The 20,696-nt window shown below is 47.6% G+C and overlaps 1 protein-coding gene across 2 annotated transcripts in view; it reads right to left on the bottom strand.

Moving 5' to 3' along the window:
• Positions 1–20,696, bottom strand: part of ADGB (androglobin) — a 2,161,023-nt gene that overhangs the window by 1,281,593 nt on the left and 858,734 nt on the right. For both annotated transcript variants that reach the window (XM_069606692.1, XM_069606693.1), the window contains one exon: positions 17,055–17,118. In XM_069606692.1, coding sequence (XP_069462793.1) covers positions 17,055–17,118 — 64 coding nt within the window. The remainder of the gene's footprint in view (positions 1–17,054; positions 17,119–20,696) is intronic.

A 20,696-nucleotide genomic window follows, 5' to 3' on the forward strand; every position in this document is an offset into this window, starting at 1 on the left:
CCAAATAAAAATCCATAGTTCATCTGACATAGTTGGCTTTAGCAACCCTTTTCAGACAAAATTAAAAATTACCTGCAAAAAGTACCCGTACTTTGCACAGGTTCTGTAGACAAACATAATGACACTCGTCAATTGTTAAAATTCACTGATCCTGTAGGTGGCTGCTCTGAGTCGCTAATCACTTGATGTGCTATGCACTCTGCAGGAAACTGCAGTAATAATGGGCGTGTGTGGCTGACATACCCCGGAGCAGACGTGGGGGCAAGGGTTTGCGTGCTGCAGCATACTGGGACCTTCTGTGCTCACGCCGCACCGGTCGCCTCACTCCAGCGTTGTGCAGACCATTGTGGTGCAAATATCTCAGAAACGGTGCATCCTAAGGCCTCGAAACGTGATTTTCTAGGTCCCATTTGAGTTATGTTCCTCGCTTCGAAATGGTTAAAATGAGCTTTGTCCAGTCCCTCTGTGACCACATTGATATTTCTCTGATTCCAGGCAACCATCTCATGGATGAAGGAGCTGAAATCCAGGGACAGGCCATGTCCAAATGTCATGTACCCAGTAATGTCCGGAGGCCAACTATGCAAAGTTTGGTGCAGATTGGTAGAACCGTGTGGAATTGTATAAGGAATAATCTAACAGATGTTCTGCTTTATATATATATAGAGAGATTCAAGGAAAACAACTTTAGTTGCAGGGACGTTAAGGTGAGCAATACATTGTAACAAAACCCTTGAAATTCAAGGAAAAAACTTTAGTTGCAGGGATGTTAAGGTGAGAACTTAATGCAACAAAACCCTCTGAAATTCAGGTAAAGCTAAAACTGCGGGCCCCCTGTTGCGCATCCTATGACCACAATGATGACATCACAGATCGCATCACTGATAACATCACTTGCTCCCAAGACAAACACATTGCCCCTGGGCTATCCTTCTTGACACAGCAAGTTGGGCCATTTGGTGTGCCATTCAATTATGGCACTCCCTTTGGCACATGTCTTAAGTCTTTTTTTTCTGTACAACATTTTTTGACATTTTGAATAAATACAAAATATATAGACATACAAAAATAGATTTGGTAATCTATTGGAATATAAATCTACAAATGTATGAATCAATCATGCGTCATATGTCTTTTTGATTGCAGTTTGTGGCAGCATGGCTATGTGGCTACAATAGTTTTTTTGTAATTGAGCACACATGGAAGGTTACACACAGTGACAAAATCAGGCACCCAGTGCCTGGGGAACTCTTGCGTTTAAGGGAAAGTACCAGCTAGGCAATGCGATCCCTCCATTACTCAGCGCTCCATCATCTATCTTGGGGTGCCTCCATTCCTGTCCATGTGAATAGACAAGTGCACCCCAGAGGAAGATGTCCCTTGTGAGAAGTGGGGGAAGGTTTTTAGGTGAATCGTAGAAAAGCAGCCTCAGAGCACAATCTACTTGATTGTGTTAGCCATGAGGGCCTGTCTGTGATTATTGAGGGCCAACTGAGGAGCCACTGATGGGAAGGGATTTTGCAATGAGTGTACATCAGCTGTGCGGGCCCTGGCATGGATACTGAGATAGCAAAAACAAAGAGGTGATGGCTGGAAGGTTTAGAATGAATCCTAACCACTGGCATTGCTCTGGGCAACCCTCCAGACCACCGTTCTTCGCCTGCCAAGCCATTACAGAAGGGGAAAGACCATATGCAAATCAGGCTTGGCCCCACCCCAAAAGGGGCAGTCCAGTCCGAACTGCTAGGTCACATCCCTTCTGCACGAGACCACAAGCATCCCCAAACATGTTTCACCCTTGTTGGGGCTCATCAGTGAGGAGTAGCTTGGGTCTCTAGGCCCAGCAGGCACGGGACCCACGTCTGGGCATACCCGTCCCACTCGGGGTGACAAAGCAAAAACAAAGAGGTGATGGCTGGAAGGTTTAGAATGAATCCTAACCACTGGCATTGCTCTGGGCAACCCTCCAGACCACCGTTCTTCGCCTGCCAAGCCATTACAGAAGGGGAAAGACCATATGCAAATCAGGCTTGGCCCCACCCCAAAAGGGGCAGTCCAGTCCGAACTGCTAGGTCACATCCCTTCTGCACGAGACCACAAGCATCCCCAAACATGTTTCACCCTTGTTGGGGCTCATCAGTGAGGAGTAGCTTGGGTCTCTAGGCCCAGCAGGCACGGGACCCACGTCTGGGCATACCCGTCCCACTCGGGGTGACAAAGCAAAAACAAAGAGGTGATGGCTGGAAGGTTTAGAATGAATCCTAACCACTGGCATTGCTCTGGGCAACCCTCCAGACCACCGTTCTTCGCCTGCCAAGCCATTACAGAAGGGGAAAGACCATATGCAAATCAGGCTTGGCCCCACCCCAAAAGGGGCAGTCCAGTCCGAACTGCTAGGTCACATCCCTTCTGCACGAGACCACAAGCATCCCCAAACATGTTTCACCCTTGTTGGGGCTCATCAGTGAGGAGTAGCTTGGGTCTCTAGGCCCAGCAGGCACGGGACCCACGTCTGGGCATACCCGTCCCACTCGGGGTGACAAAGCAAAAACAAAGAGGTGATGGCTGGAAGGTTTAGAATGAATCCTAACCACTGGCATTGCTCTGGGCAACCCTCCAGACCACCGTTCTTCGCCTGCCAAGCCATTACAGAAGGGGAAAGACCATATGCAAATCAGGCTTGGGCCCACCCCAAAAGGGGCAGTCCAGTCCGAACTGCTAGGTCACATCCCTTCTGCACGAGACCACAAGCCTCCCCAAACATGTTTCACCCTTGTTGGGGCTCATCAGTGAGGAGTAGCTTGGGTCTCTAGGCCCAGCAGGCACGGGACCCACATCTGGGCATACCCGTCCCACTCGGGGTGACAAAGCAAAAACAAAGAGGTGATGGCTGGAAGGTTTAGAATGAATCCTAACCACTGGCATTGCCCAACAAGGCTGAAACATGTCTGGGGATGCTTGTGGTCTTGTGCAAAAGGGATGTGACCTAGCAGTTCGGGCTGGACTACCCCTTTGGGGGTGGGACCAAGCCTGATTTGCATATGGTTTTTCCCCTTTTGTAATGGCTTGGCAGGTGAAGAACGATGGTCTGGAGGGTTGCCCAGAGCAATGCCAGAGGTCAAGATTTATTCTAAACCTTCCAGCCATCAATTCTTTTGTTTTGCTATGGATACTGAGATGGTGCATCTACACAACAAAAGAGTAAGACAACTAGAAATAACGCATGCACTCTGCATGAACACGCTGCTTGTGGGTGAGCAAACGTGCCTGCACCATTTCCAGAGTAGACACTGGAGACATCAGAAACCATGATAGTGCTGACTGATACAAATATGCTAGACAAACCTTTTAAGACCTCCGACCTAGGGAACCGGGGCAAAGGCTGAATTAAATAATTTAAACGCGTACAACACACAAGATTACATGATAGCAAGTGGCAGACATCAGGCGAGGAGTTGGAACCAATAGCAGTGCACCAATCATGAACAGTCTCTCTAATGGGGAAATTGGTGCAACAATTACAGCCTTATTTGGCAATTTACTACTAAAGCCTAACTATAAAAAGATTCCAAAGCCTCCTATCTTTGAGGGTGTTAGGAGGACGTTGCAAAGTGTCAGTTCTGATGCAGAGACAGGAGATGGTACAAAGGCGTGTGGGAGCCCCTCTACTGAGAACGAACATGGGTCAAGTACCCTGTTCTGTGGAATTTCTTCCACGCAGGAGGGTCTACAACCACGTTTTAGCTCACTGAAACCCTTGACCGAGGAGAAATATCCATTTGCATACGAGTCTTTGGCCCACCCCCAGGGGCAGTCTAGCACCGAAATGCTAGACAATTATCCTCTGAAGAAGAGTACTATCAGCAACCCCAGACACGTGTTTCAGCCTAGTCAGGTCTCATCGGTGAGGTAAAGCTGAGCCTCTCTAATACACAGTGAGCAAGGGGTCCACGTCTGGATTACCCTGGGTGATTTAGGGTACACTTACACTCACCTCACACAAATAGGTTGCGCAGCACTGACTGGCCGACTCTGGACTTCTCCCTGATATCCCTGTCAACACAGTAGAATCTCGTGATTGTGTGTGTCGACCTCCACATAGTAGCCCTGCCAATGTCCAGCAGGCAACCCCAGAGAGAAACTCCGCTGTAGCAGCGATGGCTCTGGTGGAGTGGGCTCTCGGCCGGCCTGGACGTGGTCTGTTGGCCAGACGGTGACAGTGCTTGATGCAGCTAGAGAGCCACCTGGATTTGGAGACTTCTGATAGAGTCTTCTCATGATTCACAGGACCAAAATTAACAAAGAGTTGAGACGTCTTCAAGAAAGCCTTTGTGCGTGTCACATAGAACTTTAAGACACGAACAACGCCCAGCGTATCCAGCGACCTCTCAGCGGGCGAGGAAGGAGTCGAAAAGAAGACTGGAAGCACCAAAGGTTTGTTAGGGTGAATTCAGAGGGACCTTTGGGATACAGAATGGATGTTTTCTCAGCACCACCTTTGTAGCATTGAAGGATAGGTATGGGTGTGTGCAGGATAAGGCCTGGATCTCCAGGACCCGCCTGCCGACGTGATGGCCACCAGGAAGGTGGTCTTCAATGTGAGAAGCTTCATGCAAAGGTTCGAAACAAGGCCCAAAGAGCCTTGTAAGCACCACAATGAGTTCCCAAGCCAGAGCAGGAGCTTTGTGAGGTGGAAACGTTCTAAAGAGGCCCATTAGGAACTCCTTGACTAGTCTGTGCGACCACGACAACGCTCTGCCCGGCGACTGTGTGTATCAGGAAATGGCAGCCAAATGTACCTTGATGGATGCATGAGCCAGACCGACTTGGCCAGCGATAGTAGGTATGGTAGAAGTTGTGGAGCTGTAACCTAGAGAGGAACTATCCCTCGGGCTCGGCACCCTATCGTGAATCGCTTCCATTTGTGGCTGTAATACTGGTATTACCCAAATTGTTTGTTTACAATTGTTCGAATGAACAATTGACCGATTTTAAAGGGTCATAACTGACCTTTTCACAATTGACTGTGCATATATATATATATATATATATATATATATATATATATATATATATATATATATATAGGGTTTTGGGGGTTTTTGCATCGGCTGGGGGGTTGCAGGGGGTTTCCCCCCGCATTATGTTACAATTGGCCTTCACAATTCGGTCAATTGTGAAAAGGTTAAAGGTCAATTGTAATTCGAGCTATTGTAAAACGAACAATTTGTATACAACCGTAATACTGGAGCTTAGAAGATGCCCTCGCCTATGTCAGGACCTTCCTGCAGTCCAGAGGCATGTCATAGTGTCCAAATTCTAGAGCTGCAGAAGCCATGCCACAAGGTTCAGTGACGTTGGATCGTGATGCAAGATGGATCCCCCTTCCCTTGACAGGAGGTCTGGAAGAGGAGGCAACCTGACAGCTTGTGCTATCGCCATGCAGAGCAGTTCCATGTACCAGATTTGCCGTGGCGACGAGGATGATCTTACTGCGGTAGCGTTTGAGAGTATTGATCACACGTGACAGCAGTTGCATTGGGGGGGGGAACACGTAAAGGAAGAGGCCTTCCCATGTGAAATAGAATGCGTCTCCCATGCTCCCCAGCTGGGCAAATCTGCTGGCGAAAAAACTGGCATTTGTAATTTGCTGCTGTCGCAAACAGGCCAATCTGGGTTATGCCCCACATGCTGAATGTGATGTCTGAGCTTGCTGTTGTTTCCATTTGTGGCAGGATCGCAGCTCCCTGCTAAGCAAGTCTGCAATCATCATGCTCTTGATGCCAGCCAGGTGGAAAGGTATGAAAAACATGCCCTGAAGAATGGCCCAATGCCACAGGGCTTGTGCTTCCATGGAGAGAGCCAGAGAGCGGGTTCTGCCTTGCTTCCAGAAATAGAACATTGTGGTCCTATTGTCTGTGAAAATCCTCACCACTTACCCTTGCAGAAGCGGCAGGAAGGATTTTAGAGCCCAGAACACAGCCTGTAGCTCTAGGACGTTGATGTGCAGGGCCTTCTCCTCCAGACGCCAGAGCACCCTGGCATGAGACTAGCCGGTGTGGCCCCCCCATCCGTCCAGGAAGGCGTCCGTGGTGACTGTCGCTTGAAACGGCAAGGCTTGAAACAGGGCCCCTTGGGTGAGGTGCCTGCGCATCCCCACCAACTAATGGATTGTGTGAATTCCTTGTTGAGGGCAATCCTGTCTGTCCACTTGCCTGGGACCTGGAGTCACCTGGCATCCAGGAATTCTTGTAGCAGCCTCATCTGGAGCCTGCAGAACAGAATCAGGGGGAATGCAGGACGACATCATCACTAATAGTGACTTGATGCTGCAGACCCCTGTGACCTTTGTCACCATCAGCCGACGGACCTTGCCCAATATGGATGCCACCCTCTCTTCTGAGGGGAATGCCAGGGATGCCACTGCGTTGAGCTGAACACCCAGAAACAGTGCGTCTTGTGATGGCACCACACAGGATTTTTGAACAGTGATGGAAAACCCAGAACTGTTTGGAGGTGAATTACCTTTGGTGTGCTGCAATGCCAGCTCTGAGTAGGGGATCCGACAAACTAGTCATCTAGGTATGGGTAGACATGGATGCCTTTGAGGCAAAGATGGGCTGAAACCGGTGGCAGGCACTTCGTGAACACCCTAAGCGCTGATTTTAGCCCAAAGGAAAGTGCCTCGAATGGCTAATGATGCTGCAAGATCACAAAGCGTAGTTACTTTCTGTGATTTGGGTGTATGGGAATGTGAAAATTGGCATCCTCCGGGTCTAGTGTCGCCATAAAGTCACTTTTTACCAGCTGGTCGAGTACCTGTTGTAATGTGACCACCCTGAACTTCGGAGACAGTAGGTGCCAAATGTCGAGGATTGGGCATCATCCTCCGGACTTCTTTTGGACTAGAAAGTATCTGGAGTATACTCCAACGTCTTGGCAGTGTAGGGGGGGGCGGGTTCTATCGCCCCTTTTTTAACATTGCCTGCACTTCCTGCGGCAGTTGTCCCATGTGCAGCTCCCTCTTTGCCACTAGAGGAATGATATGATATGGCATTATAGCGCACCTATACACGTGTTTCACCTGTGTTCGAATTCCAGGGTTTGCCCATGGCGCACTATGTCTAGCACCCACTCGTCGGTGGTGATGTTTTCCCACTCCTTGAATTGTGTTAAGCGTCCCTCCCCGGGGTACGAAAGTGTGGGTCTGGGCTCTGTGCCTGGTCAGGCTTGCTTGGGCGTTTGCGCCTTTGCTTGTGGACGACGCAGGCATTGTGCTCCCCTGCCAAAAGTCTGCGACCAGCTTCTGTATGACTCTTGTGACGAAGAGCGGATGGGCTGGAGATAGGAGGTCAATGGGTAGCCTTTAGATGGTCTGAACTTTCATCTGGAAGAACGAATGGACGATGTTCGCCATTGTTCGAGGGTCCCCAGGGACCTAGCAGTTTCTGTGTCTTTCTTTATTGCCTGTAATATATCGTCCACTGCCTTGCCAAAAAGGTTCTCCCCATCGAAGGGCATATCGACGACCTCCAACTGAATGTCTGGCCTGAAGTTTGTGGCCTTGAGCCATCCTTGTCTTATCAGCACCACTCCATTACCCATTTTCCGGAAGCCTGAGTCGAACACATCCAGGGCCACTGTGATGGCATGATCGGATGCTACCTCCCCATCCAGAAATAGAACTAGTGCCTCCGCCTTCTTGTCATCGGGGAGAAAATCAAGGGTTGGGACCAGCTTATACCATAGCTCTCCATCATAGCAGGCCAGTATTTCCAGGGCATTTTCAGCTTTAACTGTGGAGGCAGCTGTATATATAATGCGCTTGCTCATGGCGTCAAGCTTCTTGCCTTCTTGGTCTCGGGGAACCAGAGACTTAGAGGATGGATTTGCTGACCTCTTGCTTGCTGCATGGATTTGCTGACCTCTTGCTTGCTGCAGCTGAGACCACAGAGTATGGGGACGGCTGGGAACTTAAACACTTGGGTACCGAGTTTGGAATCCTGTACTTCTTCTCCAGCCTATAATGTCTAGGTGGAGCTGAGTTCAGGGCCTTCATAAGGGCAAGGCCCTCCTCCCACACGTCGTCCAAGAGTGGAATTGACGTTACCATCTTTCTGGATGAGTCTCTTCTCTCATACAAGAATCCCTCCTTCTCCTCCTTGGGTACCAAATTAAACAAGGTGGAAGCCCTTGCTAACATGGAGTGGAGTAACCCACTTTGTCTGGAGGGGACGCCCTTGGGGTGTCGTTTGCGTTTAGCGGTGTGTCATCGGCTGTTATGAAGTCATCAAATTCCACCTAACAGGCTGGTAGCAACTGAGTTTATCCCTCATATAATCAGGAGCAAGACTGTTCAAGCATTTGAAAATCAAACATGCCACTATGAACTTTATTCTATCCTCTACGGCCAGCCAGTGAAGTGATAGATGAGCTGGTGAAACATGAGCGAATCAGCCTAATCGGCAGACCATTCTGACGGCCACATTCTGGGCGCTTTGGGATGGCTGCCAAGAGGCTGTTACAATAATCCAGATGCGCATTTACAATGGTCCCCACCACAATAGCATGATCTTCGCCTGGTATAAAAGGCAACACTTAGCGTAGAAGACGCAAGGAATAAAAATGAGCCTGCATTTTGGCGCTAACCTTGCCCTCGCTTCCGAGGTTATCTTGCCAAATGCAGCCCAGATTGTTTACCCTAGAAACAAGTTCAGCGCTGAAAACATTAGGGGAAAAAGAACCTTTTTCTGCATGAAGGAGATGACTTGGCCCAAACAACACCAGCTCAGTTTTAACTGGATTAAGCTGAAGCTGATTTTCCGCAATCCACCTGCTGACATTGTCAAGACACTGGGCCTCATCACGAGTTGGGTAGTAACTCTTAAATGCAGTGGTAAAGCTATAACCGCTGCATTTAAGGGCTAGCCCTATTATGAGTTGGGCGGTAAGTTTGAGTCCACTTACCAGCCGTTTTTGGTGCTATTACCATCAGTGCAATTACTGCCTGCAGTAATAGCGCCCCCTAACACCATTGGATCCATGGGGAATGGGCAATAACCACCCACCCACTTCTCGTGAACCAGCGCTAATAGTGCCAGACTGAGTAGCGGTAATGCTATTGGCGCTGGCCGTATCCCGGCGGTATTACCACCGAGATACCGCCAGACTCGTGATGAGGCCCACTGTCTTACCTTAAGAAAAATGTCTTTGATATTCCCAATTGCAATGAAAATGTGAGTGTCGTCAGCGTAAGAGTGATATTTCACTCCGTAACTCCTCATAATTCCCATCAGTGGTTGTAAATACAGATTAAAAAGTAGGTGACAGTGGTGACTCTTGTTGTACTCTACAGCCCATTGCAATAGGGTCTGAAGTATGTCCCCCTAGTATAACCTGTTGATGGCGATCAGCCAGGAAAGATACAAACCACTTAATTGCATGATCGGAGACATTGCCAACAGACCTCAGACGATTCAGCAGGGTATGGTGATTGACCGTATCAAAGGCTGCAGAAAGGTCCAGAATCACTAAAAGTGATGATTTTCCCTCATCTGCGGCCCCTGACAAGTCATCTTGTACAGCCAGCGAAGCTGTATGCCTTCCAAACTTTGGACGGAAACCAGATTGAAAGGGATCCAACAGTTACTCCCCTTCAAAAAAAAATCCTGTAGCTGGTGAGTAGCAACCTTCTCCAGGACCTCCCCAGGCCATGAAAGTCCAGCAATAGGTCGAAAATTCTGGAGACGGGCTGGGGCCAAATTTGACTTTAACAGCGGAGTAATATTTGCCTTCTTCAGCCGTTGAGGCACTATTCCCTGATTCAATTACTTATAAAAAGAGTCATAAATGGCGTAATCTCTTCAGCCATACGCTGTGCTGCACAGGCAGGCATTGGACACAAAAGATCATTTGTAGGGCAGTAATAAATGTTTGAACATATTCCTCCGTCACTGGGTGGAAATCAAAAAGGGCAGTCCATCTCCCTGATGATCTGCACAGAGTCTACTACAGCCCCTGATCCAGAAGTACACAATGTTTTCGACCAGAGATTTGCTAAAATGGACTTAATAGCGTAAAGGTTTTCCTTAAAAAAACATCGGGACAGCCATTCTACTGCTGGTGAAGCTGGTGTCGGTCCTGCACTTTCTTGCGACTGGCACATTCCAAAACACCGTGGGCACACACTGCATGGCATCTCCCAGCCCACATTTTCAAATGTGCTAAGTCAGGTGCGGGAAGCAACCCTGCGCCATGTTTCGCAGCATATCACGCTACCCACTACTCCAGCACAGATGAATGCCACAAAGGCACGATTTTACGCCTTTGCACACATGCCCAATCTCGTCGCAGCCCTGGACTGTACCCATGTGTAGTTGGTGGCACCACAGGTATTGGAGGTCTACCGCAATCTGAAGCACTACCGCTCCCTCAATGTCCAGGTCACCTGTGCTCCAGGCCTCACCATCACACACTGCTGTGCCCGCTTCCAGGTTTCACCCATGATGCCATGGTCCTACGGAATAGCACGCTGCCGGGATACATGGACAGGCACAGAGGCCAATGGACCTGAAGATTGGGGGAGTACAAGTTCCATAAGACTAAACTTGAAGCACAATTGGCATGCAATGTGAGTGGGTGGGGTTGGCCACACATATTTATTGCATGACTGCATGCCCTGTTAAGGCCCTGTACATGCAGGATCTGCCCACAGAGCCCACACATGACAGCCCACAACACAGAGGACTAGGACATGAGTCATGATGCTGCATGAAATGTGCAATTAATATATCACCAACAGGCCAACGGCACACACTGGACTTTAGGAACCACAATGCAACATCACACATCCCAAGACATCTATGGTCAGCAAACTGGGGGGCTGGCCCCTCTAGGGGTATCCAAAGAATGTCCAGGGGGTGCCCCCAGAGTCAGCCAAAAAGGAGGCAGATGACAGTAGGCAACATAACAAAGGCCCAGGGTGAATAGCCTTGGCCCCTCCAGACATCCCTTGGGCCATCAAAGGTGGGGGTGAAACAATAGGTGAAGGGCCCACAAACACCATTAGAGCTCTTCGGGGGAGGGGGCAGTATGTATATGCCTATAGACCACTGCCATACATGAAATGACATGCTGCTTAACTGCACCTGGGGAACCTGACACTGGCAGATGTCATGGCATGTACTCAGCTAACCATGGATGTAAATCCATCATGGAATCGACACAGACGACCTGCACATTTAACCCATTCACCCATCAGGGAATTTGCATGGGAGCAATGTACAGGCCCAAACCACCCACCATGGCATACTGTCCTGTCAATCACAGACCCTGGAAGCAATTAATGTTGGCTATGAGCTGTGTGCAAGGTGTACCATGACAGACAAAACACCCGCCCTGGTTAGTTGACTCCACATGCAAGGACTGGAATGTGAAATCAGGCTGTGTGAGCAAACATGGGACATGCATGCACAGACTATCAGCAAGCTGTGAATTACAGGCAACGCAGCCACAGATCTCTGTGAATGACACCTATGTCCTTTGCCCTTGCAGGTGACTCTGGATACCCCCGGCTTCTCTGGCTTATGACTCCACCAAGAAATTCCCAGATGCCACAGGAAGTCGCATACAACCGGGCACTCGTCCGGACTAGGGTGTGTGTCGAGCACACCTTTGGCCTTTTGAATGCTTGTTCCCACTGCTTACACTGTTCTGGAGGTGCCCTCATGTACAGGCCTGATAAGGTGGGACAGATTGACCCAGCCTGTGCAATGTTGCACAACATTTGCATCAGGCAGAACATTCCCCTACCCCCGGATGAGGACATACCACCCCTGATGAGGATGACTCAGTACCTGTGGGTGCTGTGCTGGCATGCACTCAGTGCGTAGAGGCCAGGGACGGACATCTGGGTCGCCAGGATATCAATGACAATTCTTTTTTAGCACCATCGTATTGCACTTGCCTTACACCTTAGAAAATTGTCACTTTGTTCATTAAACACTTGCACATAATAAGGAATGTCCTACCATTTGCTTCAAGTGGAACCAGGTTTTATGTAGAAAGGTAAATCGACCTTCCCCATGACACCATCCCCTCTCAAAAAATCGGTCCTCAGAAACCCCTCCCCTACATTACCCTCAAAACGCCCTCCGCAACCTCCCTCCCCAATAATCCACCCCAATACCCCTCTCCAGATTCCCTCTCAAGACATCCTTGCAGTGTCCAACAGTTACTCTCTGCCCCTTGGGTACATGGGCCGTCTCCTGCTCCTTGGCAGTGAGGTTGCACTGTGAGCAAGCACCTTGGGGTGCTGGGTATGGAGCTCTCTGTGGGGGTCACAGAGGCAGGGGGCTCTGACCCCTGGGTGAACTGCAGGGTGAGCTAGAGCTAGACCCTGCACTCTCTGTCACATTGAGGTCATGGTGGCGGTGGCATGGCTGAGTGACCGGGACATCCTGCGGAAACACCCCTGCAGGCAGTCACGCATGGCCTGCATTTCCTGAAGCTGCTGGCCCGCAAGTGCTTCTATGGATGCCTGCCACCACTCTATGACATCCAGCTTCGACCCATACAGCCAGCATATTGGTCACAGGCAGAGGTGGTGAGCTGTGTGGTGGCTCTGTGCTGAAGTATGGTGATACACAGGCCGCTTCATGCTCATCCTCCTCCCCCTCATCCTCATCAGTGGTATGAACATGGGCCCTGTCCCGATGGACCTTTGGCTGCACTGCACTGCACTTGATGGTGATGAGGGTGTGCTGCAACCCCGAGGACTGCGAGCCAGTGCTGGGATAGCATCAGTATGAGCCATGACAGGTGCTGGCTGTGGCATGGCAGTGGTGGCTTCAGTGACAGCCGTGCCACCGGTCTCGCTGGTGGTGGGGCCACTGTGCGGTGACATCCTCCAGAATTGCTGGTGTTTCCACTGCAGTGTTGGGTGGTGGTGGATGAGGAGGTGGTGGCATTTTTGCCCTGCTCGGCTGCTTGAACCCACTGGCAAGGGGTCTGGCCTTTGCAGGGGTGGAGGCGGATGATGTGCCTGCAGTGAAGGGTCCTACCTCATCACGGTCTGTGGACTGTGCACCTGTTGGGAATAGAATGACATGCTGTCAGTCATCTTGCAGACTTGTCTGCAGGCTTACAAGGCACTCATGCAGCATTATATGTGTTCCGGGGATTAACTTTTTGCATGATTGGCATGGGTGCTATAGGGCCATTGAGCGTTAGTACTTCTATTTGGTGGTATTTTGCCTGCTGAGGGTATACACAGTGCATGCATGTGCAGACTGTATGTTGGCCTGCCAAGGTGGCATGTAGTTGTGTGTGTGATGGGGCATCACTTGGCGACATGGGCTTTCATGGCACACATGGGTGCTTATCATGTGTCCATTATTTGGCATACACATTTCACCTACAGTGCATATACATGGCTACGTTTTGCCACCTCGCCTGGCACGTGTGTCCTCACTGCATTTGCTGCGATTGCCATGTTGTGACCATTCCCTTGCCCATGTTGTACATCTCTGCTGGGGGGATGAATGCTTATGGTCACAGCATTCACATGTACATGGGGTCAGATGGACTTATCTGCATCGCCGTGGGGCCCTGCTCCGGCCTCCGCGCTGCCAATCCCCTTGATGCCCTCTATGTGAAGGATGGATGGAGCTCGCCGCCTCCTCCCAAGGCATGAGTTTCAGGGGTTCCACTGTGCCACCTCACAACACTCTCCCTCCTGTGTCGGGCTATGAGGCTGCGCACCCTCGCCTTCAAATCGTCCCACCACTTGTGGCAGTCCTGGGCAGTGCGGGGAACAGTGCCCACTGATGCCAGCCTTGACATGATGTCGGCCCACATGGTCGTCGTCTTCTGTGCAGAGGTCTTGCATCGTCTGCACTCAAAATGCTCCTCTGCTGCTCCAAGACTGCATCAGCGAGTGCAGTCATCTCTTTCTCTGTGAAGTTGGGCTTCTGCAGCTGCAGTTCTGGGAGGCATGCCTTTGTTTTCTTGTGCCAGGATGCTGCCACAGGTATGGGTACTGGATGGCAGCAGAAAATGGGGGATTTCAAATGGATAGATTTTTTAAAGATGGCCACCCTGGCGCTTACCATTCCGACGGTAACGTTATTGCCGCTGCCACTATTACCGGCTACGGTAATACCAGCAACGTTGATACAGACAGTGGTCATACTGGCCGATATGCTGCTGGTATCAATGATACTGCTGTTTATTTGGCAGTATTTCCAGCAAATGCATATTGCTGCCAGTAACTCCGCTGGACGATATTGCTGTTACTGACGGGGTGGAGCACGCGCGCTCAAGGTCTTAATACGCTGGTCCTTCCACCGGTCATCCCACCGGTAACAGTAAAACCGCCAAACCGGTATTACCGCCGTTTTACCAGTCATACTCGTAATGACCCCCAAAGTACCATGTTTTCAGCTTCCCCTATCACAAAGTCCCTACTACTAGAATGCCAGGTTACAAAAGAAAGGTGATACATTAATTTGCAATTGCCTTACTCATAAAAGAAAATCCTGGGATAATTCTGAGAGACTGGAAATCATCAAAACAACAAAACATGGAGGAGGCTTTAGATGTACTAGAAAGACTAGTATCAATGGAAAGATCAAATTCAAATCTAGAGGTCAGGAGAAGAGGTTCAACAAAATGTTAAGCAACTGCGTGGAACTTGGTGCACCATAAAAAGAAGTATACTGATTCCTTGGAGTTGTTAGCATTGCTTTTTGCTTCGTAACAAGCCGGAAGAGAGTTTTATGGCGACGTTGCTTGAAAACCGTCATGAAGGCCATTTATATAAACAACTCGATTTGTTTCTGGCGATAATGTTCGACAAAATACATTTTTACATTATTTATTTATTTCTATTTAGTGTACAGGTAAACTTTTTAGCAAGAAGAAATTACAATATATATAATAAATAAATTTATCTTGGGGGCGTTGGGTCACCATTTCCGTGCAAAACATTCATAAACCTGCATTCAATAACTAGTATATAAAACACAACTGTTATTATAGAAATGGAGAACATTCAAATCAACATTTCATGTAAAAGTGTAATTTTTTTTAATTAAAATGTTTTATTTGTTTCAGCATACACAAAATAAACCTTTAACATTATTACATCTTCCATACATAAAATCCTTAATTCCCACATTTCCAAATAACTATCACTTTTTACTAACTTATCGTAGGGCAACTTCTAGCATCTTCATTACGGCAATTACCCATTTCGTTTGATCTCCCATCAACATCCAATTCCAACAATCCTTCCGAGAAAGGGTAGCACCCAACATTTTGAATTCACCCAAAAAAAAACTTATTTCACAAAGACCCACACAATGCATCACTAGATGCTCTGGCGTTTCAAAAGACCTCTCAGATGTACAGAAACGACACAGAGCATTTTCAACCCCAGGGGTTTTCCTCAAACAAAATTTCTCGGGTATGCAAAATGTTTAGCCTACATCTAAGTAGAAGGTCTATATATTTCGAAGAAGGGAATTTCAAAAGAAATCTAGGGAGGACGTTTACCTTCCCACTCTCCAAAGTTAGAATTTGCTGAGATTTCAAGGTAAGAGGAATAGTCTACCGTGGTGATCCAGTCCCTAGTGATTAATTTTTTAGCCATGTCAGGGTTCTGTATTAACATTTCCACTGCAATGCCTTTTTCCTGTAGGAATGCCTCAATCTTCCCCTTCCAGAGCATCAGAGGTCCCTCTAATAGGGTTTTATTGAAGGCCAAGATTTGAAACGGCCCTTTCACTTCCTCCAGTGCACACTTTCTGTAAAGGGAAATAGATTTCCAGGTTGCCATGGACTCTAGAGATTGAAGCCTGAGTTCCCACCTAATCGCACAAGGGGAAAGAGAAGGCGGCAATTTCAGGACAGATCTCCAAAAGAGGGCCTCCAATTTTTCCCACAGTTTCCAAGAAAGACGGAGGGTAGACTCTGCTCCATAAATTAAAATCCATGCCACCTTCTGCTTATAGAAAGACAGGATTGGCTCCATTGTAAAACGGCCGTATCTGCATTGGAATACACAACCTTGGTTAATCAAGGATGTTAATCGCAACTGTAGGTAGTCTAGATGGGCCGCATCGTTGCTATTTTTATTTAGTGTGACTCCCAAATAGACTATAGATTCCACCCTTTCGAGCAGGGCTCTGTCCACCCTCCATATGAAGCTCTCTATTTTTTTTCATTCCCACACTTTTCATTGGGAGGATTTTGGATTTTTTTGCATTTAACTTCCTCCCATTTTGCTGAAGTCAAATTTGGGTTAAATCCAAAAAAAACAAGTCATCCGCAAACAGAACCCATGGCACCTCCACGCCATTTAATTTCGGAGGGAAGGCACGGATCCTCATCTGAGAAGATGCCATATCCGCTATATATAAACAAGATAGCAGTGGCGCTAGAGAGCATCCCTGCTTCAACCCTCGAAAAGTGAAGATTTCATCAGAGAGGTGGCCTCTAGAAGACAGCCTAATTCTTACTGAAGTGTCAGTGTATAAAGCTTTTATTGCCTCTACCAGGTCCCACGGGCAGCCCCATATATACGCAATTTCGACCGTAGGCGGCCTCTAACAACTCCGTCAAAAGCCTGTTCAAGGTCCATAAAGGCCATGAACAGGGTGGATCCATCACCTAAAACCCTATCCTTTAGGAGATTAATAATGAAGAGATCGTAGTTTAGTGATGTGCCCATGCCCTTGACGAAGCCGGTTTGTCTAGGGTCCAATATTCCCTTCCTCTCCGCCCAGTTCCCTAGATCCCTCAACAAGACCAAAGTAAAAAACTTTCAGATGGAATCTAAAAGGGCGATGGGGCGATAATTTTTGGGATCAGCCCGATCTCCCCTTTTGAAGATTGCGCTTTTCTCCATGAGGGGGGTATTTTCAAAGTGTGATATATTTTTCATTTCACGACTGTTAAATCTATTTTGGTAAAGGCTTAATGGTATAGAATTTCACGAGGACAGCAATAAACATTTCCAGCATAATCAATTACACAAATGTATAAACAATTACCTTAAGATCGGATTTCTGTTGAGTGAAAGCGTATGAATATGGCTTGTGGAAAATATACAAGGTCCTAAAAAGATGAAAGAAACATTATATTTATTAAATCATGAAGTCCAATATGTTAAACAATTACAATTGATAAAATCACGTACATATGCTTGATCCGTAAACTCTTACCATGTATACGTCTTGCTTAAACAACAGATAGCTGGGCTTTACCACTAGATGTCCAGAACAATTAGGCAGCCTAAATGTAAGTTATCTAGCAACTGTCAGGACTTCAGTCTAGAAGAAACCATGGTGACCAAAGTGGCTCTATTGATACTTGACCCTTCGACTTTCAGACCATTATAGGCAAACATTCTTCTTACAATTACGAGAATGACTGGCAACGGGAAACAGGAGTGTCTCCTGGTCATGGGTAGGGAATTGCGTTTTCATTAAGAGCACAGGGGATAGGACTATACCTAACCTGATTATTGACACTTGGTGTTCAGCAGCTAGGTACCCTGCCCACTTGTCTTCCAACTGCGGCTCCCATTACAGGGCTGAGTTATGCTGCTAGGTTTTTCTTCACCTTTTCACTTTTGGTTTCCCCTCTCTCGGATGCGTCTACATCCTCTGCTGGGCAAAGGTTTGAGCAACCACTCCTAGATGTATATGTGGCCTTGAACATCCTGGGACCTTGGTTACGTGCTCCTTCTTGCACACATTCCCCCTTCTGCCTGGTGGTATTCTTTGCCAGCCCCTTTCCCCCAGTGTGCCTGGCAATGCAATGTGGCTGAGGTCCTATCCAAAGTGGGTGGCACCTTGCAAGGCAAGGGGGCAGTGCAGTAGCGTGTCCAGGGCGTGGGCTCGGTGGCACGGTAGTGGAGACAAATAGTAAATGAATGCGTACAGTCGTACATGTGTGTGTGTGTTCATGCCACCCCTGCATAAGTCAGCGCCCCACTTGGGCCACCAAAGTCAAAAGAGTCTGGGCACGCCACTGACCTTGAGAGCATTGGCACAGGACAAAGAAATCTAGCAGTCAGAAGGGAAAGGAGCACAGAGGAAGGAATGCATTTCCGCCCCTAACAGGGATGTTGGGGAGCACTACTCAGAACCGGGAGGGCATGCACGTGTCCTCACCCTGGACAATGAGCGGAAATCTGGAGTCAGTGCCTGAGAGGGGGGAAAGGGCAAGCAAATGAAAGCTGACAGCACAACCCAGGAAGGTAAAGCAGTACATATTTTGCTCTGCTGCTCTATTTATTTTATTTGTTTTTTATTTTTTGCATTTTTAAAGCGCTCACACAGCCCGGGGGTATCGAGGCGCTGTTACAGGAGTCCTTTTTTTGTCTTAGTTGCGTATTTATAACACGCTTAAATACCCAGAGGTTTCTAAGCGCAAATCCGGGTAACGAACCTGTGTTGCTTCGTGTCGTCTTGCTTCCAAGGCAAGCACGTTGCCACGGAGCTATCCTCCCGGGACAAATCTCCTAGGTTTACTAGAGGGACCACCTTTGCAATATTCCCTGAGCTCCCGGCATTGTGTGGCTCCCCTCTTCAGGCTTCAATGAGGATACTAAAAAAAAACTAGTAAGGTTTTTAGGAGTGTCAAAAACTAAATTAAAAAAAAGGCGAAATGCCTATAGCTCAAGAGGTACTTGTCCATGCCAAAAAATAAAAAAGGGGATGTTAAGGTCATGGCTGAGCTATTGATCATATAAAGAAGTAAACAAGCAAAATACAAAGATGAAGATGCCCCAAAAGGGCAATGTGGACCTCACCCTTCCTTGCAGTATTTAGCTCAAGAGGCTTTAAGTTCACGCTTGAACACTTCAATGGCCATTATTGTATCCCTCTGCGAGTCCCTGCCTGTGGGCAAATGCAGGCCAGACTTTCCCTTTGCTTAAAGTAGCTACTCCACACCCGAGGATGTCCGAGCCACAGCCTATGGTATCTCTTCTTTGATGGGGCAAGGCCTCTCGAAAACAAAGCCATACACAGGGTCTACAAGGTCCTGTGGCAGATGTGGGGAATGCATTGTGGGTTTCCAACCCTGAGATTTCTGCCCTAACTGGCCAGTCTCGTGGCCTGAAGAAGGTGTGTTCTGTTTCCAAGCATTTAGCAGGGCCCCACCAGGTGGCCCACCCACCACAGCTCCGTCTCAGTCAAGTGCTGTGTGTTGTGAATCCTCAGGGAGCAAAGATGTGCTGCGAATAGGCTGACTGTTGGATTTCAATTTGGGAGATCAGATGGGGATACCCCTGCTCATGCCAGCCTGTTAAGGACCTTACTAAGGATAAGCATTTGCACTCCGTGCGGGAAACAATGTTTAATCTATTGTTGGGCCATCAGCCCTTTAACAATTTACAAATGTCACTAAGATGGAGCCTAATAACATGAAATAAACAGTCTCCACCAACAAAAGCTACTTCTGACTAATTCTATTCGCACCCAGGAAAGGCGGATTGACCAATGACAAGCTGCCTTTCCCAAGCATGATTGTGCCGTCACTGTCCGGTGCGGTTGAAGAAATAATTGTAAACAAAAATGCCCACCATTAACATAGAAAAGACTAGGTCACTTTTTGGATGACAACGGACATTTTACAACCTGTTTGTCATGGCTGCATTCATCCGAAAAAGGAGCAAGTCCCTTTTCTATTCTTATGGCAGCAGCCATTTTTTTTGTCATTTATTTCCATTCCAACAGGTGATGGTCTCACGCGGAGCTCATCTCCCGATGGAAGGGGAAAAAAATGAAAACTATTTGCTCCCTGGTAAATCCCAGGGTGTCAATAGCTTTCATGCCCTGGCAGTGGGACGGACATGGAATTTAACGCCACGCAGCTCGGGCTGAGGCCCGAGCTTTGCTCAGGCCTACAAAGCTCAGGCTGGCGGGCCAATAAATTCTATGTCCGACCCACTGCCAGGGCGTGAAAGCTATTGGCACCCTGGGATTTGACAAATAGGAGAAGCGATTTCTATACATCATGAGGATTTTGGTTGATTTCGTGTTTTTTATTTTTTCCTTTGTGTATCGATATGTTGAACACATGTTTAAGTTGGAACAAGATAATGAAGATTCATTCTTTTAAAGTTGATAAATGAAAAGTTTAATATGTAAACTAAATCATTTTAAATAAAAAAATATTAAAAAAATAAATGTCACTTGAAGAGCACACACATCAGGTAAGGCTAAAGAAGTCCCATATATGGCACCCATGGTAGCATGTCACACAGTTAACAACAGAACCTTATCCCAGAGTCTCATTTTCGTTCTTTAGCGGATTGATACAGGAAATTCCATGTCAGTAGGAGTTCCCAAGAATATACTTCTTCCTTTGGAGTCCGTTTTTAATGTGGTTGACCTTTAAGTGTGTGGGACTAGAAAGTTTGATCACTTTCCCCTCTTATAAAGTAATTGCACTGGTTACCTATTTATTTTAGGATAAAATTTAAACTGATATGTACCGTGTGCAAAACACTTCAAATAAAAGCATGGTGTTGGGCCCAGGGTTTTCAGATTGTTAGAGATTTAGATATGTGATCTCATGAACTTGTTTTTTTTAAAGTTTTTTTTTATCAAGTGTTTTTTTAACAGATTTTAGTGAGAAGGTATTCTGTGTAATTTTAGGACTGGTAAAATATATATGTTCTT

Source organism: Ambystoma mexicanum, chromosome 4p, assembly GCF_040938575.1.
Source record: "Ambystoma mexicanum isolate Mex_15411 chromosome 4p, UKY_AmexF1_1, whole genome shotgun sequence".
NCBI lineage: Eukaryota > Metazoa > Chordata > Amphibia > Caudata > Ambystomatidae > Ambystoma > Ambystoma mexicanum.